Consider the following 27832-nt stretch of genomic DNA (forward strand, 5'->3'; position numbering starts at 1 on the left):
CCGGCACCGACATCGACACCAACAAGGCCTAAGACGTCAGCGGCAACTTGAGCGCCAACGTCAGCACCAATGTGTCTCTTGCCAACATCAACGCCGACACCAGCGCCGACATCGACACCGACAAGTCCTAAGACGTCAGCGGCAACTTGGGCTCCGACATCAGCGCCAATATGTCTCTTGTGGTTGGAGACGAATTCGGTGCCCTGGCCGACCTGGAGGATGCTTCTTGGGGAGCAGTACTTGGTGGATGGTTGGTCCAAAGTCAAGTCAGAGTAGTCATCGTGGAGGTACTTGTTGTTGGCGGAAACTCCGGTCAAAAAGTTGGTGGAAGCCAAGGCGATACTAATGGCTGCGGTTCTTGAAAAGATCATTGCAGCAGTTTTTAAGCGAGTGTAAGGGGGAGTAATTCAGGCCAATTATGAATGGTTGTTTGGGAGAAGTGAACTTCAGCGAGAACTAGGTCAATATGGTTCTCTAATTGTAGTACTCCTTGCTTGAAGGGGTGCTTGGTTTAGTTAGTTAGTTAGTTAGTTGGGAAAAGAACCGTTCCTCTGGCGGAAACGCCTTGGTTATAAACAAATCCAACGGGCAAGCCCTCTCCAGATCCAAGCATCTTTGCGCCCACAAATGGCCCAGTCAATGGCCACCATCACGGAAACAACCACATCATGGTGAACCTTATTGTAAAATTGCAAATTTCAACAAGAGGAAGTATTTCTTTGGCGTCAATATCCACGCGGAGTTGTGGCACTTGTTTCAAAAAAAACAATTGGCGAGACAATAGCTGCAAGCGCTCCCTATTGGGACATATTAGAGTTTGGAGAACAAATTAGAAATAGTTGGGACTAGATGGTATTAGTCCAGGTTTAGCTCGCGGCGGGCTATTGTTGGGTGTATACGATTGAAGTGAAACTGGTGCTAACGTCAACACACTTGAAATTGGTACGAGGCGTTGGCATGCAATCATGCAATGGTCAGAGGAAGTCACCAGAGGAAGTCCACACTAATTTGCCAGACGAAACACCAGACGAAGTTTCCACGACTGGCCGACTGGCTTAAGGGATTCGCCATGCTGCTAGCCTATTCTCTGCAGAGGATTTATGTATTCTTAATTGGTGCAGCTGACCAGAACAATAGTCTGGTAGCCCTGAGCATGGAAATCCTCCACCCGTCAACTCGACCCGGACCCTTCCATGTAAGCAAGCCATTTTGGGGATCTCCATTGGTAACAATCAGGCAACGCGAACAATACGCCTGGCTATTCCTGACTAGGCCCAAAAGTGATCAATCGAGCGGAAGTCATCCTCGCTCTATTATACTGGCACAATAAACGTATGTCGCGAACTCTGAGCATATTTGGCTCCTGGAACTATTGTGCTGGCAGGGTGATCCGCGAGGCAACCTTAGAGCCCGGAGTAGGGTGACAAATGTAACATCCCCAGAAGGTTCCCAATGGGCTGTTGCTCCAGCTCCCTGTAACCCCTCCCCTTATTGGCCAGCATACAGCAACCCGACACCTCGAACAGCCAGGCTCACGGCTGCAACTTCAACATCGCAGAGGAGCCCGGCTCCGGCCATATTATTCTGAGCGATTGCTTCCTCCTATTGCGCATGTACGGTTCTGCCATCTCGTATTCCCTTAATTATGTACCATGGATGCCTTCACTCAGACACCCAACCGGTAGTGGCTGCTCACCCCTGGTGACGACTTCTTGGGATGGCAGTCTCGAACGCGATGCTGGTGCGCCAAAGTTTAGTTCAGCCTGGTGAACCTTTTGCTATTGTTAAAAACTATTGTTTCCATACTAGGGCGTGCGCGGCCGTATTTATTTCCAGAACCGTGTCTAGAAGGATTGTTAGGACCAAATCAACAATCAGGGGGTATTAATAGGGTCGGACCTTGGCAAGCTACAAATAATACTGGCGGCCCGGGAGGACTTGTAGATCCGAACATTCTAATGGCACTTTGATTGTTCCTTCAATTACGGTGCAACCACTAGCATCGGCATAGTCTCAGCATGGATCCGGCCTGACAGTACCTCTCCGGCCAACCTAATTTTTGTAGGCGAGTTGAGGCGGGTGGCCACACTACTCAGCTTCCACGGTACCTCGTACCTCGGCCTGTCAATCCATACGATCTAATTATCTATGTCATGTGCCCCTCGTCTACCCCGTGTTGCTCTCGCTAAGTTTGAGGCGGAACCAAGCGTATGAGTCTACATGGTGGGCTCGCCCTCATTGCAATTGCCAGCTTGCGCGATCGTCCACATTACTGGTCGGAGCCAACATTTTGGATCGTATCTATCAATATATATCAAAATATGTTTCTTTGTGTGGTGGAGAATTTTATTCCCCCAACCATATTGTATGCACAGAACTATAGAGAAAATCACTGTTTATTTATCTTTCGGATTTGTCTGCAAGTCTACGCATTAGTCCTCGCGTAGTTCTGCACCTGAAGGGTTCGGTACCTGGAATATGCGGATTTTCCTCTACGGGACAAATTATTAATACCCGCTAAAAAAGGTACAGTGCAAACGTGTGAACCGTGGCTCTGCATCTGGCCTTCCTAGTTTCCGTCACTCCATCCGCCTAATTTCTGCCAAGCTGATTTCTTCGTCTTTGACGGTAACTGTGGTGCAATGAGCAATTGTAGTGAAAACAACCACTATTCTTGGAGTTCACCTATCTAGACCCTTTGCGCCACAGGGGGCGTACTGGAAGGCTCGGAATACAATAACTAACTCTTCATGCTTAAGCTTCGTTATCGTTCCTTTGTGTTATGTGCACTTGGAATTTGCGCCTGCGCTCCCTACTTTTCGCAGTCAACAATAGTGCGAGTCGCGGCCAAATTTCATGAAGTCAAGATGTTGACTTGATCATAGATAAGGAAAAGGTTTGAAGAGAAGAACAGATGTAACGATTCCCAAGCCTCTGATTTGCTGATCATTGCCGACTTCGTTTAGCTTTGTTTGATGACTGTGAAACCAACAACGAATTATTTTCTAGCAGCGAACGAGTCCGCCTACTGTGTAAGCCCTCATTAAGACGTTATTGAATCTAGTAAGAGCATTGCTTTTTACCATCCACAACTGGAAAACCGAGGTATAACCCCTGGTACGTGAAAGTGTACACTTCGCTTCAAGCTCGCTTGACAAGGTCCTTGCAGAGCCCCAATCTTGAGCTTATGTGATGGCAAAAACGTCAAAGGCGAGCAGTTCCACAGTAGGATAAAGGGAAACCCTGTGTTATACGGTGGTAAAATTTAACCAGGCCCCGACTACAGTCTTCCATCCTCTCCTAAAAACGTTTGAGTATTTTTCCAGTTGTCTAGATCCAACGATTGTATTTTCATCGTTCTATTCTAAAATTTCACAAATTTCATAACATTTATGGTGAAATTTTTAAAATTACGTTAACAGTAATTGAATAATAAATAGGCAATCACAACAAATAGCCTCTGATAGTGGCTGCTTTATACTCAAACATCTAGTCAAACCGTGCAAAGGCATGTAGCCCGTGATAATCGATCACGTGATCAAAGATCACGAGTAATGTCTACTCGCGAATATGGATCTCGAAAATTTTTTGATAATAGGTCGATACTTGAAGAACTGTGAACACGATGATTACCAAATACTTTACCAATGTGGTCGTTAAGTTTGACCCATTCACTGCTGGGGGGAGATCAGCCAGATTATTTCTCGCCAGAGTTCCATCTTCTGCCAAGATCTCATGCAAGGTGTTGACCAAGACTTCTACAGACAAGCCATCCATAGAAGTGACTTTCAGGGATAAAAATGTCATGAAGGCCGATCCTGTCAACATGAACATAACTGAATTAAGGGAGTACTTTGACACCCACTCTAGAAAGTTGGCTATTCAAGATGCCATCAAGGAGTAAACGTTAGAAATTGCATAGATCACACCAACAAAGTTGTTCAACAGTACAAATGCTCGATTCAACTTAGAAAACCCAACTCACAGCCCATCACAAGACAATAGCACCATGTATATAGATTCCCAAGTCGTGCGTCCATAGTTTAGTTCTTCGTTTTAGGCTTCAATACAATTAATTTGATTAGACAGCAGAGATTACGTTGTAGGTTGCATTACTGGACTGGGGAGGTTACTTATGACGATTAGCTGCAGAATCTCCGGCCAATCTTTTGAGAGAGAGTTTTCAGGACAAGTTCTAGATCAAATAGTAGGGAACTTTTGGCAGCGAACATCATGAAGATAGTGAAGTATGCTAATATACGAAGCATGCCGACTGTAATTTACCAAACAGGTGCAATTTAAGGGTTTGTCAGGCCTGCATTTGTAGATTATTGCAAGGAAACCATCTACTACTATTGAAGAACACCAAAATGAGCATACAAACTACCAAAACAAAGGGAAATGGAAAAAATTCCTACCATCAGATGGCCTACATTTTGCTACTTAGCCTCCTTGATCAAAAGAGTCAATAATTCCACCACATGTATCACAAACCCTACAGCTAATTAGTACTTGTCGGTTATTTTGATGCTATTTCATGACGTCAGGCAACACTGCAATAATCGGAGAACTTGAGAATTGCAAAATTGAGCGACTGGAATGTAACTATGTGATAACTCTGTGTGGGCCATTTGATCTTTTGCGCGATCTCCTCATTTACATTTCAACGCTCCAAACACCTTGAACGATTGTCTCACCACACGGATCTAGATATGCAAGCCAGATCCATTAACAATAATAAGCAGAGAAATCGTCCTACAATAGTCTACAGGAGCAACCCCAGGAAAACAATAAAAAGCATTTATTCATAAAAAACACAATAAATTAGACAAAAATTGGCCAAAGCTCATAAAGTCAGCCAGTGACTCACTTTTGGTCTCTTTCACCGTAGGCTCTGGTGGCATAACCACCACCAGTAACAATCACGTCCTCTGGCTTGTAGTCGTGCTTACCAGAGAAGTAGCTTTCCAAGATTTTCTTGACACCTGCTGCATACCGAGCCTGCGCATCCAAAGAGGTTCCAGACACATGGGGAGTCATGGCATTACCACCACCGTATGGGTTCTTCATGGATCTCCATGGATGGTCCTTGGGGGCTGGCTGGGGGTACCAGACGTCACCACCGTAGCCAGCCAAGTGGCCAGAATTGACGGCATCGGCCACGTCCTGCTCGACACAGATTGCGCCTCTTGCGGTGTTGACGAGGTAGGCGCCCTTCTTCATCTTGGAAAGCAACGACTTGTTGAACAAGCCCTTGGTGTCCTCGTGCAAGGGGCAGTTGATGGTGACCACGTCAGCCTGGCCCACCAACTCCTCCAAGTTTAACACTCTTTCCACGATGTTGTCGTGCCCGTTGAAGAGCTTGGACGCGTCGTTCAACTTCTGGATGGCACTGGCTGGCAAGTCCTGGTAGTCGTAGTAGAGCAACTTCTTGGGGTTGAATGCCACCAACCGCTCCAACACACGGTATCCGATTCTGCCTGCACCCACCGTGGCAATGACCTTGTCCTCCAAGTCGAATTCCTGTTTTGCAGCCCCCGCGATGTCCCAGCTCAGGCCAACAGCCTGTTCGTGGGCGGGTACGAAGTTTCTGATGAGCACCAAGATGGTCATAAGGACATGTTCCGCCACAGACACCACATTGGAGCCCGTGACCTCCACCACGGTGATGCCGTGGTCATTGGCTGCGTTCAAGTCCACATGGTCGGATCCGACTCCGGCCGTGATCGCAATCTTCAATTTGGGGGCTTTTTCCAACCTGGTTTTGGTGATGTAGGCTGGGAAAAAGGGGGTGGTGATGACGATCTCGGCGTCCGCCAACTCCTTGTCGACTTGGGACGAGGGCTCGGGGTCCTTCTCGGCCGTGGTCACCAACTCGTACCCTTGGTCCTCAATATACTTGCGGATCCCCAATTCGTTTTCGATGGTGCCCAACAAGCGCGATTCCTGTTTGGCGTGTTCACCACCGGTGTAGAGAACTAATAAGACTTTTCCTTTGGACATGTTGAGCTGATTGTTTGTGAGTAGTGAGAGTAGATGTACTATTCGATGAGGACTACAATTATCACCAGAAATTGGGCTCTTTATAGTGCCAATTCCCAGGATCCGAGCTATTAACGTTCCGTGGGGTTGCGTGATATCACTTCAGTGGTCATAGCACAGATGGTAGCCTCGTTCTCCCCGCCAAGCTGGGAGGAGGTCCGGGTGCAACTACTTCAATCGCGCGGATACTTGGGAGCAATTGTGCATAGAGTCCAGGCAATTGAAGGGATTGACTACAGCGGGGAGGAGGCGCCCCATTTGTTGCATGCGAGTATTTCCTCCGTGTTTAGTGGTGACAAGACTCCGAGCCATTATATGGAACCCGAAATGGGACTATTTGTGGGGATCGCAGGTCACGTGCGACGTACCCCAGGGTAGGGAAATGGCTCGGATAGGTACCCCTTGTTGGGGTAGGGCAAAAAGTGGTACAAGCTGGGCATAATTTACCAAATGATACACAAGAAGATGAATAATACCTGACTAGGCCATCTTTCACCAAATGTGTGAAGTACAAAGTGTGATTAAGCCTGACAGGTCACATCCTCACCAAATGTGCGGGTGGCTACTAATTAATGTTACTCCCAAATGATCACAAGAAGTATGAACAATCGTCTGGCTGAGCTCCTACGGATAATAAATTACTAATAAGCAAGATTCACAAAAATCCCCGAAGATCCCAGAACATCCTTACTTCAAGTGTAATGCCTACAGGTAATAAATAACTTGTGTGAAATACACAAGAATGATCCGAATCAAGCCGGACTGGTATCCCAGAACGCACTCAAAGTAATGCCTACAGGTGATAAGTGAAGTTACGTGTAAGAATGATCCACGCAAGTTGGCCTGGGCAAACCGAAAATGCCTACGGCTGCCAATTTGTTACTGGTGTGAAATGCACACGAATAATTGACACAACTAAGTCTGAGCACACCAGAAACTCCTAATGTGTCAATAATGCTATTGAGTGAAATAAACTACAGGAAGTAGCCATGTGAAGTACCATAGTTAACAAATAAACGATGCTCGTCTGAAACACACAAGTAGTGAAATGCCTATCGGTGAAAAATCTTACTATGTTAGTACATTAAGAGTCTCATTCGCGTGTACCACAGGACACAAATGAATGAAATTCGTGTGAAATATAGGGTAAGGACATTAAACTAAGATAGTGTATCCCACCATTGTGGAATGGCACAGTTGACAAATGACAATTTTCCCAAACATGTGAAGGTATGAACTACTTCACCTCATGTAAACGCCTACAGTTGACAAATCGTTACAATGTTATTTCTTATGCTTGATGAAATAAATATGAATAAATACAGAGGAGCCAATGAGCAAGTCCCATTAGGTATTCACTCTAGTCCTTATACCACCATCAGGGATGCACGATGGGAGGTTGCGTGGACTTAATCAAAAGCCAATTGTTTCTTAATTTCAGCAATAGCCTTACCTGGGTTCAATCCCTTAGGACAGGTTTTGGAACAGTTCATGATGGTGTGACATCTGTACAAGGACATGGAGTTCTGCAACATTTCCTTTCTAAACTTGGTGGCTTCGTCTCTGGAATCAATCAACCATCTGTAGGCCTGCATCAAAACAGCAGGACCCAAGTATTGCTGTTGGTTCCACCAGTAGGAAGGACAAGCAGTGGAGCAACAAGCACACAAGATACATTCGTACAAACCGTCCAATTTGGCTCTGTCTTCGATGCTTTGCAAGTTTTCACGGCCGTCAACAGGGGCGGTGTCTCTTTGTAAGTAAGGCTGGATCGACTTGTATTGCTTGTAGAAGTGGGTCAAGTCAGGAACCAAGTCTCTCACCACGAACATGTGAGGCAATGGGTAGATCTTCAAGTCCTTGGTGTTGTCTTGATCTATCTTGCACAAACAGGCCAAGGTGTTTCTACCACCGATGTTCATGGCACAAGAACCACAGATACCTTCACGACACGATCTTCTGAAGGTCAAGGTTGGGTCCTGCTCGTTCTTGATCTTTAATATGGCGTCCAACACCATAGGACCACAGTCGTTCAAGTCGACCTCGTAGGTTTGCATCTTTGGCTGGACTTCTGGGGTGTCTGGGTTCCATCTGTAGACCTGGAAACGCTTGATTCTGGTGTCCTTTGGAGCAGCACTGGTGGCTAAACCTCTGGCGAATCTAGGGCGAATGAGATTTCTGAACATGCTGGTTGTGGTATGTATGGCGGGGGATCAGTAGATTGTGTGGCTGGTGGGTGGGTCAGAGAACACGAATGATCTAAGATGAATTAAAAGGTGAAACCAACTAGATGAAGAGTGGTTTTAAACAACATAGAAAATTTTGGTCGGAACTTGCCCCGGGAATTCTTTACAAATTACTGGGGCGTGATTGGCTGAAAAGCACGGGGAAACGTCACGTGCGCTTTGCGCTGGGTAAGTCTGGCTTGGTTGGGCACGCGAGTGTCCGGTAGGGCCGTGGAAGACGATGGTCTTGGTGCAAGATAGAGGAGATGCTACCAAGGTGGCTGGAGATCCATGGATGGCAGCACACCTGCCATCAGGCCGTCCTCCCCACGCCTCACCTCTGCCATGAACCCGAAAACCGAAGTGTGTCACGTGACTGGTTTCTTTCAAGTTACGGCTTTCCCCGGGTCAATTTGCACCTGCACAACGGTCATGCTCTTTCTGGGGTTGTGCAGCACCGCTCGGCATCTAACTGCCCATGGATTAGTGACCAACAGTACTGGAGTCGATACAACACCTCACAGATCTATATTTATCGAATCTTTTTTATTTATTATCAATAGTGTCGGAAAGCCTAATTGTCAAAAGTGAGAAACACGTACTACACCAATCGGATCTGATATACCCTGCTTCAGACTGACGTTTCCATCTTTTGCCAATTGGAACATGGCCTGAACTGTAAGGAACTAAAAGAACTACTTGTAAACTGCCATAGGTCTGAAAATAAATTAAATTGCATTCTGTATTATTAGTGAGCACAGCTGTACGTAGTGCTAATCAGATCGAGGTGGTATACAGTATTGCTGCAGATCACATCTCGAGTGTGACCACTGACCGCCTTTCAAACGAGCCCTTGCAGGTGTGCATGCAGTAGAAGTCCATCAATAAGGTCTTTTCGCCGCCATATATTAGCATTTGCCTAGCAGCTAACCGGTCATCTGGAGAGTATATTATAGCATACTTCCCATTAGCAAAGGAAGAAAAATCAAACAAAACGTTAATCCATCAACACTCGAAAATGGTCAAAGAGCAAGCATACTACAAGGACGGAGTCCACAAAACGATTTACGAGAGCCATGCTTGGCGTACAGTGGAAAATTCCATGCAATTTACTGTGCCGTTGATCCACCCCAGCTTCAAGATCTTGGATGTGGGGTCGGGGCCAGGTACCATTACGATCGACTATGGCAAGTATGTTCCTGACGGTAGTGTTATCGGAGTTGAACCAACCTCCGAGCTAATTGAAGTAGCAAATAGTAAGAAGGTGGAGGCAGGGAATCCGCAGAACGTTAGCTTCCAGTTGGGCTCCATTTATAAGCTTCCTTTTGAGGATAACTCCTTCGACCTAGTCGTTGCTCACCAAGTAGTGGTACATTTGGAGGACCCAGTGGCTGCGTTGAAGGAGCTCAGGCGTGTGACCAAATCCAATGGTTACGTTGCAGTCAAGGACGCAGACTTGAAAGCAGGAGTCATATATCCCGAAAGCTACGAGAAATTCTTTGATTTGTACATCCAAGGAAAATGCAGTGGAGGGAGTTTCACGGATCCAATTGCAGGAAGGCGATTGAAAGAAAAAGCCCTTAATGCAGGATACCTTCCATCTAACCTTGAGTTATCGAGTTCAGTATGGACGGTTGCAAATGCCCAAGAACGGGAAATGTGGGCAACTATGTTTTTAAATAGACTTCGTTATTCACAGGAACTGTTTTCTCCAGATGAGAATAAGAATAAAGAGCTCAAAAAGTTGGCCATTGAAATGTGGGAGAAGTGGGCAAAAGAAGATTCAGGTTTCTTGAGTTTCATGAACGTGGAGCTACTTTACAAAAAATAGTCCTCTTAGCTTCACTTTTTGCAATCTGGGAATTATCCGAGAAATATGCTAAATTTTTTAGAATTAGAAACGACCCTATGACGAAAGATATAACTCTCTACAGGCAAAATAATATGACAAAGAAATTTTATGAGATTAGCTGTAATACTAGGGAAGAATCATTGTCAATTACTTGGTTTCATGCAGACTTGTTTTTTCTAAGCTATTTTCCGTCTGATCATGAATGATTTGAACCTGGTCTCCTTCGTCAAGATTTGATCTTGGACCATGGTAGGTTTTATGAGCATATACAAAATAATAGATAATTGACAAGGTCCAAACTCCCATATTAATAACCACAGTATAATTCATTGATTCTTTATCCACCTTTTTCGAGTTTGGAAACATGGACATTACGATCACATAAGTAAGCCAACATATGGCAATGAAGTGAACTGTGTTGTTTCCATAAAAGCCCAAACTAAATTTACCAGGTTTGAATCTGCTCCTACCAGTTGGAAGAAAGGCCATGAGAATAGGTACACACCAGGCAAGCATGGTCGAGGCAACACCCAATGAGAACAAGGCACCTGAACCAGCAGAGCCAGGAATTAAGGTAAGTAGTCCAAGAAGAAGTGCACATACACCAGCAAAGAAGGTTGCCCTAACAGGCACCTTAACTCTGGGGTTGACATACTTGATGTAACTATGGAGCGGCAACCCATCATCTCTTGCGAAAGCCCAAATTTGTCTGGAAGCAGCAATCAGGATGGAACAAAGCATCAAGTATTGACCAACGCAAATTAGGGCCATAAATGCAACAGCCCATTTTTTCCCTAAAGCATCATATATGATCTGTGCCATGGGATTACCACTCTTAGTTTCCAATACTCTCAGTGTGTCACCATCCTTAATGCATGCAACTGTCAAAATGCAAACTGCCCAACCACCAATTAATGAAAAAAATGTACTGTACAATATTCCGAATGGAATTGCTCTTTGGGCATCTTTTGCCTCTTCAGAACAGTGAATCACGGCATCAAAAGCACCAATAGACCAAATGGCAGGCACCCAACAGAGCATAAATGTCCAACCTTGATCCCATGTCAAAAAGTTTTCAAGTTTTCCAAAAATGAAGTGACCGTCATTGAATGCACTATTCTTGGATACACCAATTGGGACTGAAATAAAGAACAACACCAAGAGGAAAATATTGGTAATGATGGAGATTGTTTGTAACTTGGCTACATGCTGAGTTGTAAGGGAGCAGATAAGTAATGTTGTGACAACACTGGCTGCGAAAACTCCATAGATTCTAGAATTTGTGACTGTAAAATCACCATCGTAACTGATGAAAACGGCTGACAACAATTCAGATGCGAATCCGTATCCGATAGAACAGATAGCACCACAGAGACCAACAGAATTGGCACATCCTATAAGGAAACTCAAGGGAACACCGATGCTACTTGGGGCATAGTAATTTGTGTAGTAATAAAGGCCACCACTAGTTGGAATAGCAGATCCAAGAATAGTAAGGGAGGTAGCTGTACATAAAATAAAGAAACCAGCACAGAACCAACCCCAGACAAACCCAGATGCTCCCGATTCGAGACCTATACTTAAGGTTGAAGATACACTAGGTATCAACCCCATGATACTGACAGCAATACCACATACTTGGAGGGTGGAGTACTTTCTATTCAACTCTTGCTTGTATCCAATCTGAGCCAATAGCTCAACGTCGTTGGCAGCAGCTCTTCCATCTATGGCTCTGATCTCTGACCTATTGGAGGCGGCTGTTGTTAGCGATTTGACAGGATTCATCTTCACTAGGACAAGATTCTTCGAGCGTTCCCGGAAATGGGGACAATTTAAAGCTAAAAATGGTTGCCTTATCTAAAAGTGCTTACAGAAATGAGCTTTAGGTTAGAAGTGTTATCTGGTGTCGGTTTTATGCGGCTCATCGGGGAAGTAAAATTAGAGATAATGAAATTAGAGTTTCAATGATTTGTACCACTAATGGGGGTATGAAGTTTGCTCAGACGGACATCTCCTGTACAGATGGTAGACAAGGAACTACCCAAGTGCTATTACGCGTCGGAATCTGTGCTCTTGCTGTTGAAAGTATGTGCCTTGTTTCTGACGCACCTTTCACTTTTGAAATATTTTTTCACCGAATCTGGCAAACGAAGGAAGTATCCTGGAACCAAGACTGAAAGACTGAATCGTGTGACGATAATCGGCAACAGAAGGGCAATCATTACAATTTAAATGTTCCCATACAACACAGACCGAAAGTAAATATAAGCCAGCCCACTACAATAAAAGTCCTCGTTCCGATTTTGGGGTTGACACCGGTTAGGTGCATTGTTTAGTAATTATTGGTGCCGTACGAATGCATAGTGTTACATTACTCAGATTTACTCCAATAATTCGTGATAGTTACTATACAATTATATCTTGACGAAGTTATTTTTCTCATCCAACATGGCATCAATCTCGAATGATGGGTTTTCCCCATCGTATACATCCTCGAGGTTGGATTTGGGTCCGGAGTAATACTTGTGACCATAAACGAAGTAATATATCAAAGCCAGTAGCCAGACACCCACATTGATCACACATGTGTAGTTCATGGAATTTTTATTCACCGACTTTGAATCTGGGAACATGGACATGGTAATGATGAACCCAATCCAGCATACAGTCGTGATATGGACAGCTGTAGTCACATACTTTCCAAGGTAAAAGGGGCCTGGTTGAAACCTTTTCCTACCGGTCGGAAGAAGCACCAACAAGGTAGGAACTCCCCAAGCCAACATGTTGGAAGCCACTGCTAACGAGAATAATGCTCCTGATCCAGCAGAACCATTAATCAAAACAAGCAAGCCAACAAGTAAAGAAAACACACCTGCAAACATAGTAGCCCTAATTGGAACTTTAAATACTGGATTCACAAACTTGACAAAATTGTGGAAAGGCAAACCGTCATCTCTTGCAAACGCCCAGATTTGTCTGGATGCAGCCGTGACAATAGAGAGACTCATTAAATATTGTCCAACTGAAATCATGGCCATAAATGCCACTGCCCATTTTTTGCCTAAAGCATCATAAATGATTTGGGCCATTGGGTTACCAGTATTGCTATCCAATATGGCCAGAGTAACGCCTCCTTTGATGGTGGCAGCCGACACGATACAGAGAATCCAGCCCAAAATCCAGCAGGCTCCAATACTGCCCAAAATCCCGTATGGAATGGCTCTTTGTGCATTCTTGGCCTCTTCGGAACAGTGGATGACGGCATCAAAAGATCCAATGGTCCAAATTGCTGGCATCCACGAAAGCACAAACGACCAGCCTTGGTTCCAGGTGCGGTAATTTTCCAAGGGCCCAAAAATGTATTTTGCATCGTTAAACCCGTTGTGTGAAGCTCCGATAGGGACAGCTATGATGAATAAAATGATAAGAAATACGTTGACCACTATGGATACACTTTGAAGAGTGGCTGTGTGCTTGGTTGTGAGGCAACAGATAAGAACGTTGGAAATGATACAAGCCGCAAACACTCCATACGACTTCGCATTGGTGATCTCGAAGTCCCCGTCACGACTGATGTACACGGCAGATAACACTTCTGTAGCAAATCCGTAGGCGATCGAGCAGATCCCACCACAGAGGCCCACCGAATTGGAGCACCCGATCACGAAACTCAAGGGCACACCAACCCCTGGAGGAGCGTAGTAGTTGGTGTAGTAATACAAGCCTCCACTGGTGGGGATGGCAGAACCAAGAATGGTGAGCGAAGTACCTGTGCACATGATGAAAAACCCAGCAATGAACCAGCCCCAGACTAGTCCTGAAGCCCCAGACTCTAGACCCAACGCCATCACTGACGCAACACTGGGCAACAACCCCATGATACTAAAGGCTATACCGAACACCTGGATGGTGGAATAGTGTCTGTTCAACTCTTGTTTGTACCCAATCTGGGCCAACAACTCGACGTCGTTGGCGGCGTCCTGGGCGTGGATTACCCTGATTTCTGATCTTGCCGAAAGCACCTGCGATAAATGGGCACCCGTACGGGACCCTACTGACCTGAGAGCCTCCATGTTGGCGGTTGACACAAGGAAGTGCTCGTCTTATATAGGGTTTAGCATGGGTGACAGAAGTGCATATTTGCGTTATTCTAGACGCTAAACTTGCGTAATTCAGCCCAGAAATGGCCGTGAAAGATCGTCGCTTACACGGTAACTGGGTACACAGGCGAGGGCCTGGGTACCCCTCAAACAGAGGAGTGATGAGGAGCCACTCGGGAAGTTTAGCAACCGTGTTGAGTGCAGCTGTCCCAATGCGGAAATATGCGATAGCGGATGCCTAATTGGGCATGCGATGCGCTGTGGTTCTTATCAGTTCCTGCAGGTGCCACCCTGTCAATGCACGTCTTGACAGTGGCCGAAGATAGGCCAGAAGCATTTCCAGCTGGATGGATTCGCGCAGCGAAGGCTGGACCAGCACCCTGTGGCACTCTGTGGCATCCTGTGGCACCTGCTGCAGACCCTATGTGGCTCCATTGCGCAACTTCACCCTGCTTATGCCTATTTGGATGCGGACAGCGGAATTCGACACCCACTCGTTTGTGGGGAGCCAGCGCATCGTTTCTTTTGGGCTTACCTCCGGTGACCGCTTGCCGGGTGATAGCGATAACGCGTTCCGCAACCTGTAAGAATGGGTGTCGTGGATGGAACCACACCTACCGTGAAAAGTGCATAATCAGCGCGAGGCTCAATGCTGATAGCTGATAACCGGGCGCCGTGTGAAAAAAGCCCAGTCAGAAGCAGCTGGTGACTTCGACCATGCTTCAGCCGACAGGAACACGCTGCAGCAATGTGAGGGGGAAAACGCTTTCCCAGAACGATTGACGGTGGGGTAGAGTGAGGGACCTCCAGCTCCCGGTTCCACGGGTGCAAAAAATAGTCCATCGCTGCACTATCCCGTTAAGACAAATATCGGTCTCACCATCACCAATTGCTGCCAGTCGTCGCAACAATGCTGCCTAGCACCCTCCCCATTGTCGCATGTCAGAGTCCACGACTGAGACCTCCAACACTGCTGTGGACGAGTGTGTGTCGCTGTCATCGCCGTTTGACACGCTCAAGCACCTCGATGGCCAGTTTCGCCAGCTTCTCCTGCGAGTCAGCCAACTAACCGCCGAGTTGAAGCAGGCATATGGACGGATCAGGGCGCTCGAGAGCTCCAAAGCGAACGTTGAAGAGTTGCTCAAGCGGCACCAGTTGCAGTGTCGCCAGCATGAGAAAGAGGCAGCAGCGTCGGCATTGGCGTTGAAGAGGTCATTACGGCAGAAGGAGTTGGAGTTGATCCACGCCCACCACCAGATCAACGAGATGCGAAAGCATAGTTATCGGATGAAGTATAGTGATTGAGGGTGGTTGGGTAGTTGGCGATGGGGTGACTAGTTGGTGTTGGTTGAACGGCTAGAAGTTGATTGACATTGAAACCTGGCTAGTTGGTGACTTGCTAGTTGGTTGATTGACTTACTAATTGGTTGATTGACTGACTATTTGGCGTGATCGACTTAGAGACTGATCACTTGGTTGGTCTATTGACTACTCGGTTTGTACTGAGTCTTCTGTTAAAATGACTACTCGTGCTGATCGATTAATTATTGATACTGACTAGTTGCTGCGACGACTTCTTGATTTATCGCCTGGCTACTCACATGATACTGGTTAATCGACTACGACTTGGTCTATCCTGTGTGTATTTTCGGCTGGTTATACATAATACTCGTGGAGCTCATCCTGAATACACTCGCTCAAGATCTTCAAGCTCTTCGCCACTCCTTGGTCCACATCCATGGCCCTCAACTGTCCTACGTACGCTAACGAGCATTCGGAGTGCTGCACGGTCTTGACCAAGGCTGCCAAAGTCTGACTGGTCGCTTTCCTGGTGTTGAACAGTCCCAAAGCATTGTCGTTGAAAAGATCGTCATCAAGCATGTCTTCGTCCTCTTTGATCTGGATGTCAAACCCAAGGTCATCAGGTTGGTCTGAATTGAATATGCTGCCATAGTGCTGAGCAATACTTAGGGTGAACTGCTCCTCTTCAAAAGCAGGGGATGCTGCTGCCCCCACGTTGAGGTGCTGTAATTTTCTCCAATACCTCTTGTCTTCGGTAGATCCTACCGAGCTCAACACACTCACATACGAGCCAAGGTTGATGGCAAGACGTCCCTCATCGTCATTTGATTTTTGATAACTAGCGATCTCTTCTATAAGAAAATCGACAAGTATGTCGTGGTTCGATTGATAATTCAAGTAGCGATGAATATAACTTAATTCGGCAATTTCTTGCTCCGTTTTTTCAGCAGGAGGTTGGGGTTTGACAAAGCTACAGAAGTACTTTTTCAAGCCCTCGTTGAAGTTAGTGTCATGCTTCATTTCAACATGCTTCGCAATGTAGTTTGCGTCCACCTGCTTGGTGATGGCCCTGATAATTTGATTGGTGGCTTTTGAAGTTCTCCAGTCTTTCATCCGCTTCAAGGTCTGTATGATGTTGCTGCCACAGATGTTTAAGACTATTCTGAAAATGATCATTGGAATCTCCTGCGAATTTTGTTTGTCAGTGTCTTCACCAAGAAGATCATCACCATCATCTTCAAGAGATTCGGAACCTAGATTTGATTTGATTATGATATGCAAGACCTCCAAGAATAAGTTATCAACCACCGTTTTTTGAATCAGAATTTTTTTCAACAACCAGTTTATGATATTCAAGGTGCAGGGAACCAAAAAGACCTGAGATAAATAATCAATCCCATTCGACAAGATGGGCATGTCGATAATCTTGGACCGCGTAGCAATGATAGACTGTTGATAAATTAATGGGATCAACTTGTAGATATGTTTGATGTTGACAGACTTTATCAAATCATCAGATAATCCATCATTGGACTCATCAAATAAGGCATTGATCCAGTCCCCCATTAAGCTATTGAAATTGGAGATAACAATACCGTCTTCGCTATTTGGCTCATCACTATTTGTGACCGCGCTGTTCGTTAAATGATCACCAAGTCGATAATAAAATTCGTTCAAATAACCTATTGTGAATGAGTTCTTGATATTGATTTTGGAGTAGTCAATTTTAAACTTCTCAATCAAGAAAGTAATACCCAAAAGTAATACTCCGAAATATGAGTAGATATCTTGAAATCGTTCATCGTCGTCATCCTCGAGTTTAAAGCAATCCTTGTCTGCATAGTCAATCAATTTGGTTAGAATGTTGATTGGATTGGAGTTAAAGGCAATGATATTCACAAACTGAACATTGCTAAGGATTGCTAAAAGAATACGGTTTAGTTTTTCTTGGTCTTGATAGTTGATAAGGTCCTCCACTATTGTTTTTACGATTTTCCCCAACTCCAATTGCTTCTTAGACGAGTATTCAACTAAATTGGGCAAAGATGCAATGAAATCAACCAAGCCCGATTCTTCTAAAGAAGTGAACTCAATATTGACATTTAAGAGCTTCTCGTTGAAAGCCTTCTGAAGGTCCAATTCAGCATTGAATTGGTTAAGGTCGTGCTGTAATGATTGTTGGATAGCCTTGAAATCTACCGGGAAGAACTTTTGGAAGGTTGACGGAGCCAAAAGCTTATTAAATATACACGACTTAATAAAAGATTGTCTCAAGTCGTATAGTTTTGACGAACCAATGGATATGGAACTGATGGAATTGACTATTCTTTCAGATAATGATTGGAATGATACTTCGATGGCCTTCTCTGCGCTTTCTTCATTAGTGAATTTTAAACTCAAAAGAATAACCGGCACTCTTGAAACTATGAAATTCTTCCAATTGAATAAAACAAAACTCGCGTCTCTATATTGGATGGAATGGGAAAACCCAATGAACACTGCTTGGATGAATTCAATTGCAGTTAGGTAGGGATTCTTACTGATGGGAGTGCCCGAAGAGTCAGCTCTAGTACAGAAATTGGACACGAAGTTAGAGAATAGAGCGTCGTTGTCCTCAAACTGGAAGCTATTCATGATTTTCGTGAACCAAAGAAATTGTTTCATTTCAATGTATCCAGCGTGGTGTCCAGCTGACAAGTGCGAGGGAGCTAGCGTCTTGAAAGATGTTGTTGCAGGTGGGGATTGAGAAGACTTTTCCAAAGAATCGGGCTTTGTAGAGGCCGAAAGTTTTTGTAAGGAGCCTGACTCTTCCAGTATGATTTTGTTCAATTTCTCTTTGTTCAAGAATGGTTCGGTTTTCTTGAACAAATAGTGGAACAAGCGAGTGAAGTTCCACTTCTTCAAGCATTTAAGCAATTTGATCATGAAGTCCTCCAACGAGTTGTCCTTGGCGTAGAAGTTGTCAATCAAGTTACCCCAGAATATGATGGTATGATGAGCAAGCACTTGGTCGTGCTTGGAGCTGTTGTTGTTCAACCCGGAAAAGATGGAGATGGTGTATTCCTTGAACTGGGATCCGATGAGGCTGGATATGATCTCTCCATCCACAGTCACCGATCGGTGTGCTAGAAGGTATGCCAACTTTTTGAGGTATTCCACCTGGCTCAACGGATCAACAGAGCTCAAACACTTCCAAAACTTGGCGAGCTGTTCCTGAGAACTTAGTGAGAGATGTATGACGAGGTTGATCCGGTATTCATCGTTTTCTTTCTTGTTTAGTATCGAGGTTCCATGGGTATTGAGTGTGAGGAGGTGAGTGGAGTACTCGGAGTTCGAGATTGGTTCTCGAGCCTCAAGCTGTGAGATGAGCGAATTGAACGACTTGGGGACTAAGCGATGGGCGATGGCACGCTTGACCACCTTGTTGAGTGACGGTTTGTCGGACATGGCTTGGTGAGAGAAACGGTTGATGTGCAATTTGGGTTGAAAATCGCGGTGAGGATTGCACCAAAACTGGCCACGAAAATCATGAAGGTCTGAGGAAATGGCCGGACGAGGAAACAACTGTGTGGAGATGGTCCATATGAGAAGTCCATTCCCAGCCGATGTTGTAGGAATGCTTGAATGATTAGGCAATAAGTAGTTTAAGCGCAAGTCTCCGAGGTGTCGCTACATGATTTAGAGTGTTCTGGGCAATGATTTGAATAATTTGTTGGGGTATTCTACTAGTGGAAGAGGTGTTGATTTAGAGCTGGAAGGCTCAGTGAGCAGTAAGTTTGTAATACCACTAATTAGTACACTTCCATAGCTGTTTGCTGAACTGACACTCTAAGGTATTACAGAGTTGTAGCAAATAAATTGGTTCATTGGACTAATATCTACTCAAACAGTCTAATCTAGTCGGCGTAAACTTTGGAGTGTACCCAGTTAACCTAGTGAAACCAGCTAATCTATATTAAGGTTAGTTCCAATAGAAATAGCCAAAGATGATAGTAAGTTCCTAATAACAAGAACGCATGGGAATCTGAGTTTTGGCATCAATACTAGCTCCTCAGATCAGTACAAGGACTAAAACCAGGGGGATGTATCTGCCAGTGAGAAGCAACCTATCAAATAAACTTAAACCAGGAAGATGTATCTGCCAGTGAGAAGCAACCTATCAAATACGAATTTCACTAACTTGGAGTATGTAACCATTCCACCAATAGTCCCAATATAGACATGCTAGATTAGGCAACTAGTATTTCTACTTTATCCCTACAATCGTGATATCCAATAGATATATTTCCTTAGCCTAGAAGATCCCAGCATAATATAAAATAAACAGGTTTTCAACTTGATAAAAGCAACTAAACAAAACCAACAAAAACAAAAATGCATAAATGTAACAAAACCAATGTAGAGGTATAAAAAATTACCACATGCTGGAACCACCAAAACCCGAGAAGATGTGTGTATTATTAGCCGAAGAACCTAGCCCCGTATGGCCCGCAGAAAGCGAGCTTTGGTTGTTCAGACCCCAGATGGAGCTAGTGTTCGTATTAGTATTAGTCGAATTAGAAGGCAAAACTGTTGAAAGTAACGAGGAATTATTAGGGAGGGTTCCCGAGTTCGATAAAGAGCTTCCAGTGGAGGGTCCCGAGTTCAACGAGGAGCCTGTTGTGCTCAAGAAGAGGTTGGGAGGCGAGTTCTTGTTTGGCGAGCTGGAGGGAGGAAGCATGATGGGTGAGTTCATAATATTGTTCGCGTCCGAGCCAATGGAATCGAACAATTTGAAATGAAGGGGAGCTGATTGCTTCTGTTGCGATGGGCCAGTGGCAGAAAGTTTTGGCGACAGAAGCGATTGCGAGCTCTCATTGAAGAGCAAGTAGTTGCTCTTGAAGTCGATAGGAGCACTCATGGAGTTAGGGTTAACCGATGATGATGCCTGTGCTGGAGGACGAGTTTCCGATAACACCGAGGAAGATGCGGACATGTCGGAGCCATCGTGAGGCCCAAAAAGCTGAGGCTTCTTTTGGTACATCGAGCCTTGCAGTTTCTGCTGTTGGATCTGCTGGAGAGGCTGCTGGTAGGGGCTCGATTGGTATCCTTGCCCTTGCTTTTGGTTCTGTTGGTATGATGGCGACTGCTTGGCAATGTGCTGTTGGAATAAATAACTCTGATGCTGCTGCTGCTGGACAGCTGCGGCAGCGGCCACCGCAGCCAACGTGTATTTGTTCAGGTTGGGGTTGTGATGACTATTGGTCGACGCGTTATTGGCGGAATTTTGATAGTAGCTTTGCTGGTAGTTGTTACCCCCATACCTGGGGTAATAGTTCAGTGACACGTTTCCAGTGGAGGACGAGGCGAAACTGTTTGGGTTGGTGTTCGTTTTGGGGGCAGCAGCAAGAGTTTTTTCAATCAACTCCAACTGGCTGTTAAAAGCCACCAATTCCAAGGGTCTCTTTCCATAGTGGACTTGCTTTGTGATTTCGGGGACAGCAGTGTCGCTATTTTCTAGTTGAGGCGACATGGGTAATAATGCAGAACATACAAACGAAACAAGAAATGGGTTAAATGTTAAATATCATGAAAGGAACGAGAATGTGCCGAAATCTATAATGGACACGAACGGGGATGAAACGGTTGAACAACACGACCAGAACCAAAAGCTAATGAAGTGAACTATGAATACAACGAATATCGACGAGGTATGGCGACAGTGGAGACTAAGACGGGCTGGACCGACGGTGCTAGGATGCCAGAAGTAAGACTTGAGGACGAAGGGAGCGACACAACTGGTGAGATATGAACCAGGTATCGTTGGAGCGGTCGAGAGACGGATGCAAGGGTACTTCTGGCGGATGGGATGGCTGAAGTGTCGGTGAACTATTTACTAGACTGGCGCATTATTCGTCGAGCCTTATGCTCACGTGAATGATTCGGGACGGGCACGCGACAGCGACGGCGCGCGCCAGACCGGGTGCAAATTACTACTGGTGACTCTACAGGAATATTACCATTAGTGTACATTAACTAGCGGAGGTTGAATGGGAAGACTTTACTAGCTGGCAGTGGCGAAGAACTGTCATTCAGAAAACGAATACTATCTGGCAAAGGCGTTGGATAGGAAGGCATTACTTGTTATGGCTGACAGGGACGCTGTCATTCACCATAGCTATTGCCCGCAGAGACGTTGAATTGTCATTCGGGATATCACATCCAAAATGTCAGCAGAGCTGTTCAACTCTCATTCAGAACACATTTCTAGATTTAATTGTCTTTCACCACTACTAGACATTTTCATCCTCCACTAGCTGTTGCTAGAGGCATTGAGCTGCCATTCAGGAATACCCGCACTCGCTCCGTTTTTGGCCTCCTTCTCCTCCGTGGCAGATTTGGACTCGCCAGTCTCTGCACTGGAACTACCTCCCGCATTCAACTGCCACGATGGAACGCCGATCTTGTCGATGTTCTTCTTGACAGCATCTTCGTTGAGGCCTCCCGTCTTGGACTCAGTTGGAGCAGGCTCGGCGCTCGCGCCTTCTTCCTGCTGCTTATGCTTCATTTGCCAGGCAGGAATTCCTGCGGACGTCACTCCATTGGCAGACACAGAATCGGTGATTTCGGGAGAGGGCAATGTGGGCTCTGGCTTCTTCTCTTCCGTCTTGGCTCTGGCTCTCTTGAGGATCTCCGAGGCCGAGGGAATCGACGACACTGGGGCCAATTTGCGCTCGGTGGTGGACGCAGGAGTGCCGGATCTATTCTTCAACAACTGCTTCAACGACTGCAACTCCTCGTTGATCTCCACCAACTCGTCGCGGATGTTCTCCTTGGTGAGAGCCATGTTCTTCTCCACGCTGTTGCTCAAGTTGTCGATCTCGAGCTTCATCAACCGCAAGTCGTCGTCGAACTTGAGCTTGTCCTTGTTGTATTTGCTCAAGAAGTCGTTGACATTGTCGATCACCACGTCGATCTCCTTGAGCTTGGCCTCGTTGGCCTCTTTGATCTGGGTCTGGTCCTCGCTCAACTGCTCGAGAATCTTATCGATCTTGATGAACTCCTCGTCGATCTTCTGCTTGTCTTTCTCGATGGAAGTCTGGCTGGGAGGAATGATGCTGGGGATGAGATACTTGCTGGCCACTTGGTACACAGCGTAGGTGACACCAACAGTGGCAGTAGCCATGATGAAATAGTCCTTCCAGGACCGTTCAGGCACAGCAGGAGCATTGTAGTAGTCTATGGGAAGGGATGGTGGGGGGGCTGGCGAGACAGCAGGCGTGTTGGTTGGGGTGGTGCTGGCAGTGGAGGACGAACTGGAGGTGGTAGCTCCATTTCCTGCTCGTTTCAACGCCTCCTCAATCTCTTGCTGGCCCAAGCCCTTCGACTCCAAGAACTCAATCTTCTTCGTCAAGGGCAGGCCGTTGACGTTCGGGTCCTTGAGGAACGCCACAGCGCTTTTGATGAGCTCTTCGTTCATTTTGGTGGCAAGGAATAGTCCAAATTGAGGAGTTATATATTGGAAATTTTCTGGCCGAGGTTAGATTCACGTGAGGTGATAGCGGGGGTAAATACACCTTGAATCACGGCTGGGGCCGGTGAGCGCTGGGGGACAGGCTGGGGAGAAAGGCTGACGAGGGGGATTCGGCCACTTAGGCAACAGGTGTTTGGGTTAGAGTATCGTGTGGTTTAGTATGCCATTCTGAGGTATTGTATCTAACCTGTATTACTACAAAATGCGGTTCTGAGAGACCCGATTAATAATTAATACTTCTGGGGTTGGAGTACAAGCTAGTATTTTGGTACCAGGGCCTGCTGGGCCAGTGATCCCGTATCTGGTGGATGGCATGTTCCACATGGGACAGTCGCCGCGGGGTGTGGGGTGGACGGCACGTGACCCGATATGCCCGAGGTTCGTTGTGTGGAGTACATGGAGATTTGATGGAGTGTATGGAGTAAATGGAGAGGTAAGAGTTAAATGGTGATGGAGTGATGGAGGAGAATCCGCCTTGAAAGGAATTTGGATCGTTCTGTAGAATGATACATATGTCATCTGGGAATCATTGCCACGAAATAGAATTGTAATGCTTGTGGACTGTATGAATTGCGTACTTTAGGTGGAGAGAAACGACTTTTGCAAGATTAAACAATAGTGTTTGTACGGATACGCCTGCTTGTTTGGTTGGTGATATATCTTCTGTAGCTATAGAGTAGGTATAAGATTGTGCAGCAGTATTGCCTACTTTATATTGGTGTATATGTAGTGTGGGGTGGTTTGGTTACCGGATATTGCTTCTGCATTGGCAATCCTTTCATTACAAGCATTGTGTATCGTCTTCAAATGCTTCTGGTTCAATGCAGTTGTAATATCCTCTTGACTATTTTCCGTAGCTAATGTTAGTGTAGTGAAATTACGACGGACAAGAAAGTACTTGCTATTGCTCCAGTTCGTAGCCAGTCATAGCCTTCTTTTGAAACTCATCTGAGATACAACCAGTCAGCCTCAATCTCATGAAGTCAACCAGTTTTGGCTTATAGATGGTAGAAATATTTCCAAACGTTCCTTCTAGTTACATTCGTCTTAAGTAGTGTAAATATATATACAAGATTAGCTCAGCAACACTTTGCTGGCGACGCTGCTTCTCAAGAACTCCTCATACAAGCACCAACTGATACCTGCACTCAACCCCTTTCTGCTCAACCGCAATGACAACCCCCGGAACAAGTTTTTGATGCCTCCCTCCTCGGCAAGTAGCACCCTGGTTGTTTTGAGAATCGAGGTCTGGTTGGTCAACTGGAGCCGAGTTTTGATGGCGTCGAAGGGCGCAGTGATGGTGGTGGACACTGACGCGGCCAACACAGCAGCTGACGAGTTCACCACCCCCGAGTTGTATTCCTGCAAGCTCGAGGGGAGCACCAATGGCGTGATCAACGGCATCATGTCGTTCTTGAAAACCTCATAGAACAACACGTAGAGCCCAGCATAGGGGCAGTCACGGGCCAAGGTGGCCACCGAGCCCTTGAAGAAGTTGCGGACCGATTTGGTAGCTGGTTGACCCACCTGGCCCTGGTTGCCGAGGTAGATGCCCTCCACGCCCTCGTACATTGAATTGTAGTTGTAGATATTTGACTCGAAACGGGTCTTGATCACAGTGACTGGCATGGTGATGAAGCCCACGATGGCTCTGACCACGAACCCGGTGGCCAAGTTTTCAAACGGAGTCAAACGTGGAAGCACTGACGTGGACGACTTGGTGTTGGTGTTGACCTTGGCTTCTGCCAAATAGGTCCTGGACTTGGAGAGAATGGTGAAGTAGAGCCCTGCCCCCACAGATGTCCGCAACGTGGACGGCAACGCCCCTCTCCACAAGTCTTTGATCTGGGTGAGTTTCTTCAACTCTTTGGCGATGGTTGTCCGGAACTCGACGCCACTGATACTCTGCTGCTGCTGAAGTCTTGTTTTGAGCAAATCGAATGGCTGCAATGTGACAGCAGAGACCAAACCTGCCACTCCGCCTGCCACTAGATGGACTTTAGTGCCGGGGACTGGTGACGATTTGCTGGCAGCAATTGCACCGGGAACCGAGTTTGTTGACGGGCGATTGACTATATCTTGTGAGTCATCATTAGTCATTATAACGGGGGGGATGGTGCATGGAACAGCAACGATGGGGTTGTGGGAGAAAGTGGGAGTGATAGTTGTGATATATCAGAAAGAGAATAAAATATGGGGCGGCAAAAATGATTGAGTGCACAGGACGGTTTTTGAATTTGGCAGCTACAGTGAGAGCTCGTACGAAAAAGGTAGTTGAGTGAAAATTTGGGATATTTGGGAGAAGACTTGACCTGTTTTGGCGTCAATAGATCTTTTGCTTAAATAGAGAATTTTAGAAGATTGGCTTCATTTAGGTGCTATTTGTTAGCTGCGTAAGTGGTGCTGAACCTACTGCGGTATTGCACTATAAAGTGGTAAATTTCCATGATTAGTAGCACATCTTATGAATTGTTTTCTTGAAAATGTTTTACAATTACTTGGCCTGGCCTAGAGAGTTCTGGGCTTGAAAGTTTCCAGTGGTCGATTAAATATTACTGAGTTTTTTTCATATTACTTGAATCTCGCAACCTTACCGTTACCTTTTTTTCTTGCTTCCCAAACTCGGGCAAGTCACTTGAAGATATAATCAGAGGGATCTTCTCATCTATCGACAAGAAATAATTAGTAAGGAAGCGCCTAAAAGTCGAAGAAGAATGGTCTGGTAATCCTGTAACTAAAGGAACCATAATTGTTAAAACTACTCAGTGGTACCAAGATTGGCTGTCGGTGATATTTTGGTAGTGAAAAATTAACATTCGTCTGTTAACAACTTCTCTTTACTAATAATCACGGAGGAATCTAAATAATCTTAGGAATTTCATCGCAAGAGTGATTGAAGAGACTGAGACCGCAAGGCGTCTCGATTATTCTGTCGTCCCAAATTCATCCAATCGTCTATTCCAAGTTTGGTTGGTTATGGAAAATAGCAGCACTATTATTACTACGAAATGTCTTACAGATGCCTTGAAATTGGTGAAATATATGCTAATAATTGTAAGCTGGCCATATCACAACCACAATTAATGTTACGAGGTGTCCTTAAATTCGTGAAGTCTATGCTAATTATGCTAAGCTGCCCACAGTGCCACCCAGAGAGTTAACACTGCAGCCAGGCCATGACACCGATTTTCCGTGGTCTATTGGACCCACTGGAGGCTCTCCATAAAGTTGACCGCCTTTGTGGAGAGAACTAACTCGTCATCGATCAGTTGTAACGTACCAGCCTGTTCGTCCTGGTGGATATCCCACATCGAGAGACTGGCAATGGCCAAGAATCCATGGAATGGGTCAGGGGACGCATCAGGATCCTTGCCAAAGCCTCCCATAATCTGGTTCTGGGTCTTTGTCAATAAGTAGTCCCTAGCTGACTCTAGATCGAGTAACGCCAAATTATTCTTGTCCATGAGCCGCAAGCTGGCTGTGCACCACCACGAGTAGCATGTATCAGCGAACTTGTTTTCACGGCCATTGAACCCACCAGTGTCGTTTTCGGGGTTGTAATACTCATAAGCCTCAGTGTAGAGTTCTTTTGGATACTCCACGTGCCGGTGGACAAGCCAGTTTTTGGTGGCCTCAAATTGTGGGCCGCTGATGTCGTATCCCAACAATTTCAAGCACGCTAATCCACAGAACGTGAACCCTAGGTGGCCCTCATCCAACATGTTAGAGCTAAATGCACCGTTGTAGGCAATGCGGTCCATGATAAATGCTTGCAAGGATGCAGTGTCGATATCGTACACTCGTTCCTGCTTTTCCAATTGGTCGTATTTCAACAACCGCCGGATACAGGCAGCGATGTAGCAGATTCTCAAGTCTGTCTCGCCAAACTGGTCATTGGAATCGGTAAGAGTGGGCACAAAAGAGCCCTTGGCAGTACCTGTCTTGACCTGGCATGCCTGGACGAATCTCATGATCTTGTGGCGGTCCAACTTGCTAGTGATATCGTTGTTCAAAAGAAGGAGATCAGCCAAGCCAAAGTACGTGGCAGAAAGACTGGCAAGATCGAAGTTTTGGGCATGCTTAAACGACAGAGTCGCTCTGAATGCAGTGTACTCATCATTGTCTATGAGAAAGTCGTTGTAGATGACATTGGCGTGGTAGAGCTGTTCTTGAGGTGTGAATTGCAAAGTCTTGAGCAAGGACAATCCATTGAGGCAGAAATAAATCAAGGCGAGCTTGTTGGAATCTTCTGACTGGAGGCTTGCTGGTAATGCCTGGAGACAGCGATTGAAGAACTTGTCGTGCTTGGCAGTAAGGAGGGACATCTGGCCTGAGGAGGGTATGGCCATGTTGCCTGCGACATTAGATATGAAATACGACATTTGCGACATTGCTACTGTGGAGACCCATGTGAAGGCACCAGCTGGCTCGAGGAAATGAAATGAATGATTTGAGCAAGCAATCTAGGGTAGAGGATTATCTTTTGATAGGTGGGGTATTTTGCGGCATTTAGCATGAAACTGTAATTTAACTATACCATGGAATGACAGAAACGAACTGCGACTAAAATGGATAAGAATCAGATATGAATGACAGGAAAGAAATTGAATAAGATACTTGCTAATGGATGAAAATCTGATACTTGAACTATATAGACAATAGAAATGATTTCCGTTGAGATTACTGGAGATTCAATTGCAGTCTGGGGTTAGAAATAGTAGAATCGGATATTTGGAAGTATATTGCTAGTGAAATTTTGGCTACAGTAACTAGAGAACTAAAAAGCCCAGGGTGAGAG

General features: G+C 45.6%; 16 protein-coding genes across 16 annotated transcripts; 6 read left to right on the forward strand and 10 right to left on the reverse strand.

Moving 5' to 3' along the window:
• Positions 1-7: 7 nt before the first annotated feature.
• Positions 8-371, reverse strand: CANTADRAFT_5711 (uncharacterized protein; the record flags this gene model as incomplete). The annotated part of the gene is made up of 1 exon (XM_020210661.1): positions 8-371. A coding segment is annotated over one exon (364 nt), but the record flags the coding sequence as incomplete, so codon positions are not given.
• Positions 372-3324: 2953 nt separating this feature from the next.
• Positions 3325-4100, forward strand: CANTADRAFT_225516 (mitochondrial 54S ribosomal protein mL53). Its single transcript, XM_020206834.1, has one exon. It carries the CDS (start codon positions 3626-3628, stop codon positions 3902-3904), a length of 279 nt encoding a protein of 92 aa, XP_020065157.1. The 5' UTR covers positions 3325-3625; the 3' UTR covers positions 3905-4100.
• Positions 4101-4866: 766 nt separating this feature from the next.
• Positions 4867-6003, reverse strand: FDH1 (formate dehydrogenase (NAD+); the record flags this gene model as incomplete). Its single annotated transcript, XM_020206683.1, has 1 exon — positions 4867-6003. One exon carries the CDS (start codon positions 6001-6003, stop codon positions 4867-4869), a length of 1137 nt encoding a protein of 378 aa, XP_020065158.1.
• Positions 6004-6162: 159 nt separating this feature from the next.
• On the forward strand, positions 6163-6420 carry CANTADRAFT_89627 (uncharacterized protein; the record flags this gene model as incomplete). The annotated part of the gene is made up of 1 exon (XM_020211589.1): positions 6163-6420. One exon carries the CDS (start codon positions 6163-6165, stop codon positions 6418-6420), a length of 258 nt encoding a protein of 85 aa, XP_020065159.1.
• Positions 6421-7426: 1006 nt separating this feature from the next.
• On the reverse strand, positions 7427-8584 carry SDH2 (succinate dehydrogenase iron-sulfur protein subunit). The gene has a single exon (XM_020210891.1). The coding sequence runs from the start codon at positions 8226-8228 to the stop codon at positions 7452-7454; it is 777 nt and encodes a 258-aa protein (XP_020065160.1). The 5' UTR covers positions 8229-8584; the 3' UTR covers positions 7427-7451.
• Positions 8585-9285: 701 nt separating this feature from the next.
• Positions 9286-10098, forward strand: CRG1 (Crg1p; the record flags this gene model as incomplete). The annotated part of the gene is made up of 1 exon (XM_020211590.1): positions 9286-10098. The coding sequence occupies one exon, from the start codon at positions 9286-9288 to the stop codon at positions 10096-10098; it is 813 nt and encodes a 270-aa protein (XP_020065161.1).
• Positions 10099-10266: 168 nt separating this feature from the next.
• CANTADRAFT_100090 (amino acid transporter) lies at positions 10267-11931 on the reverse strand (the record flags this gene model as incomplete). Its single annotated transcript, XM_020206138.1, has 1 exon — positions 10267-11931. The coding sequence occupies exon 1, from the start codon at positions 11902-11904 to the stop codon at positions 10267-10269; it is 1638 nt and encodes a 545-aa protein (XP_020065162.1). The 5' UTR covers positions 11905-11931.
• Positions 11932-11993: 62 nt separating this feature from the next.
• CANTADRAFT_225622 (uncharacterized protein) lies at positions 11994-12414 on the forward strand. Its single transcript, XM_020206837.1, has one exon. It carries the CDS (start codon positions 12084-12086, stop codon positions 12294-12296), a length of 213 nt encoding a protein of 70 aa, XP_020065163.1. The 5' UTR covers positions 11994-12083; the 3' UTR covers positions 12297-12414.
• On the reverse strand, positions 12371-14450 carry CANTADRAFT_25790 (amino acid transporter). Its single transcript, XM_020207534.1, has one exon. It carries the CDS (start codon positions 14190-14192, stop codon positions 12534-12536), a length of 1659 nt encoding a protein of 552 aa, XP_020065164.1. The 5' UTR covers positions 14193-14450; the 3' UTR covers positions 12371-12533.
• CANTADRAFT_225620 (uncharacterized protein) lies at positions 14323-15020 on the forward strand. The gene has a single exon (XM_020206836.1). It carries the CDS (start codon positions 14454-14456, stop codon positions 14880-14882), a length of 429 nt encoding a protein of 142 aa, XP_020065165.1. The 5' UTR covers positions 14323-14453; the 3' UTR covers positions 14883-15020.
• Positions 15021-15158: 138 nt separating this feature from the next.
• CANTADRAFT_5718 (uncharacterized protein) lies at positions 15159-15524 on the forward strand (the record flags this gene model as incomplete). Its single annotated transcript, XM_020210666.1, has 1 exon — positions 15159-15524. The coding sequence occupies one exon, from the start codon at positions 15159-15161 to the stop codon at positions 15522-15524; it is 366 nt and encodes a 121-aa protein (XP_020065166.1).
• A 351-nt stretch (positions 15525-15875) lies between these two features.
• MED5 (Med5p) lies at positions 15876-18968 on the reverse strand (the record flags this gene model as incomplete). The annotated part of the gene is made up of 5 exons (XM_020211591.1): positions 15876-15973; positions 16037-16729; positions 16775-18290; positions 18328-18419; positions 18497-18968. 5 exons carry the CDS (start codon positions 18966-18968, stop codon positions 15876-15878), a joined length of 2871 nt encoding a protein of 956 aa, XP_020065167.1.
• Positions 18969-19935: 967 nt separating this feature from the next.
• CANTADRAFT_5720 (uncharacterized protein) lies at positions 19936-21033 on the reverse strand (the record flags this gene model as incomplete). The annotated part of the gene is made up of 1 exon (XM_020210667.1): positions 19936-21033. One exon carries the CDS (start codon positions 21031-21033, stop codon positions 19936-19938), a length of 1098 nt encoding a protein of 365 aa, XP_020065168.1.
• A 780-nt stretch (positions 21034-21813) lies between these two features.
• Positions 21814-22980, reverse strand: PEX14 (Pex14p; the record flags this gene model as incomplete). Its single annotated transcript, XM_020209634.1, has 2 exons — positions 21814-21863; positions 21921-22980. The coding sequence occupies 2 exons, from the start codon at positions 22978-22980 to the stop codon at positions 21814-21816; spliced, it is 1110 nt and encodes a 369-aa protein (XP_020065169.1).
• Positions 22981-24108: 1128 nt separating this feature from the next.
• On the reverse strand, positions 24109-25134 carry CANTADRAFT_5722 (uncharacterized protein; the record flags this gene model as incomplete). The annotated part of the gene is made up of 1 exon (XM_020210669.1): positions 24109-25134. One exon carries the CDS (start codon positions 25132-25134, stop codon positions 24109-24111), a length of 1026 nt encoding a protein of 341 aa, XP_020065170.1.
• Positions 25135-26016: 882 nt separating this feature from the next.
• Positions 26017-27506, reverse strand: CDC43 (protein geranylgeranyltransferase type I subunit). The gene has a single exon (XM_020207535.1). The coding sequence runs from the start codon at positions 27381-27383 to the stop codon at positions 26232-26234; it is 1152 nt and encodes a 383-aa protein (XP_020065171.1). The 5' UTR covers positions 27384-27506; the 3' UTR covers positions 26017-26231.
• Positions 27507-27832: the final 326 nt, after the last annotated feature.

This window comes from Suhomyces tanzawaensis (genome assembly GCF_001661415.1).
Source record: "Suhomyces tanzawaensis NRRL Y-17324 unplaced genomic scaffold CANTAscaffold_3, whole genome shotgun sequence".
In the NCBI taxonomy this organism is placed as follows: Eukaryota; Fungi; Ascomycota; class Pichiomycetes; order Serinales; family Debaryomycetaceae; genus Suhomyces; species Suhomyces tanzawaensis.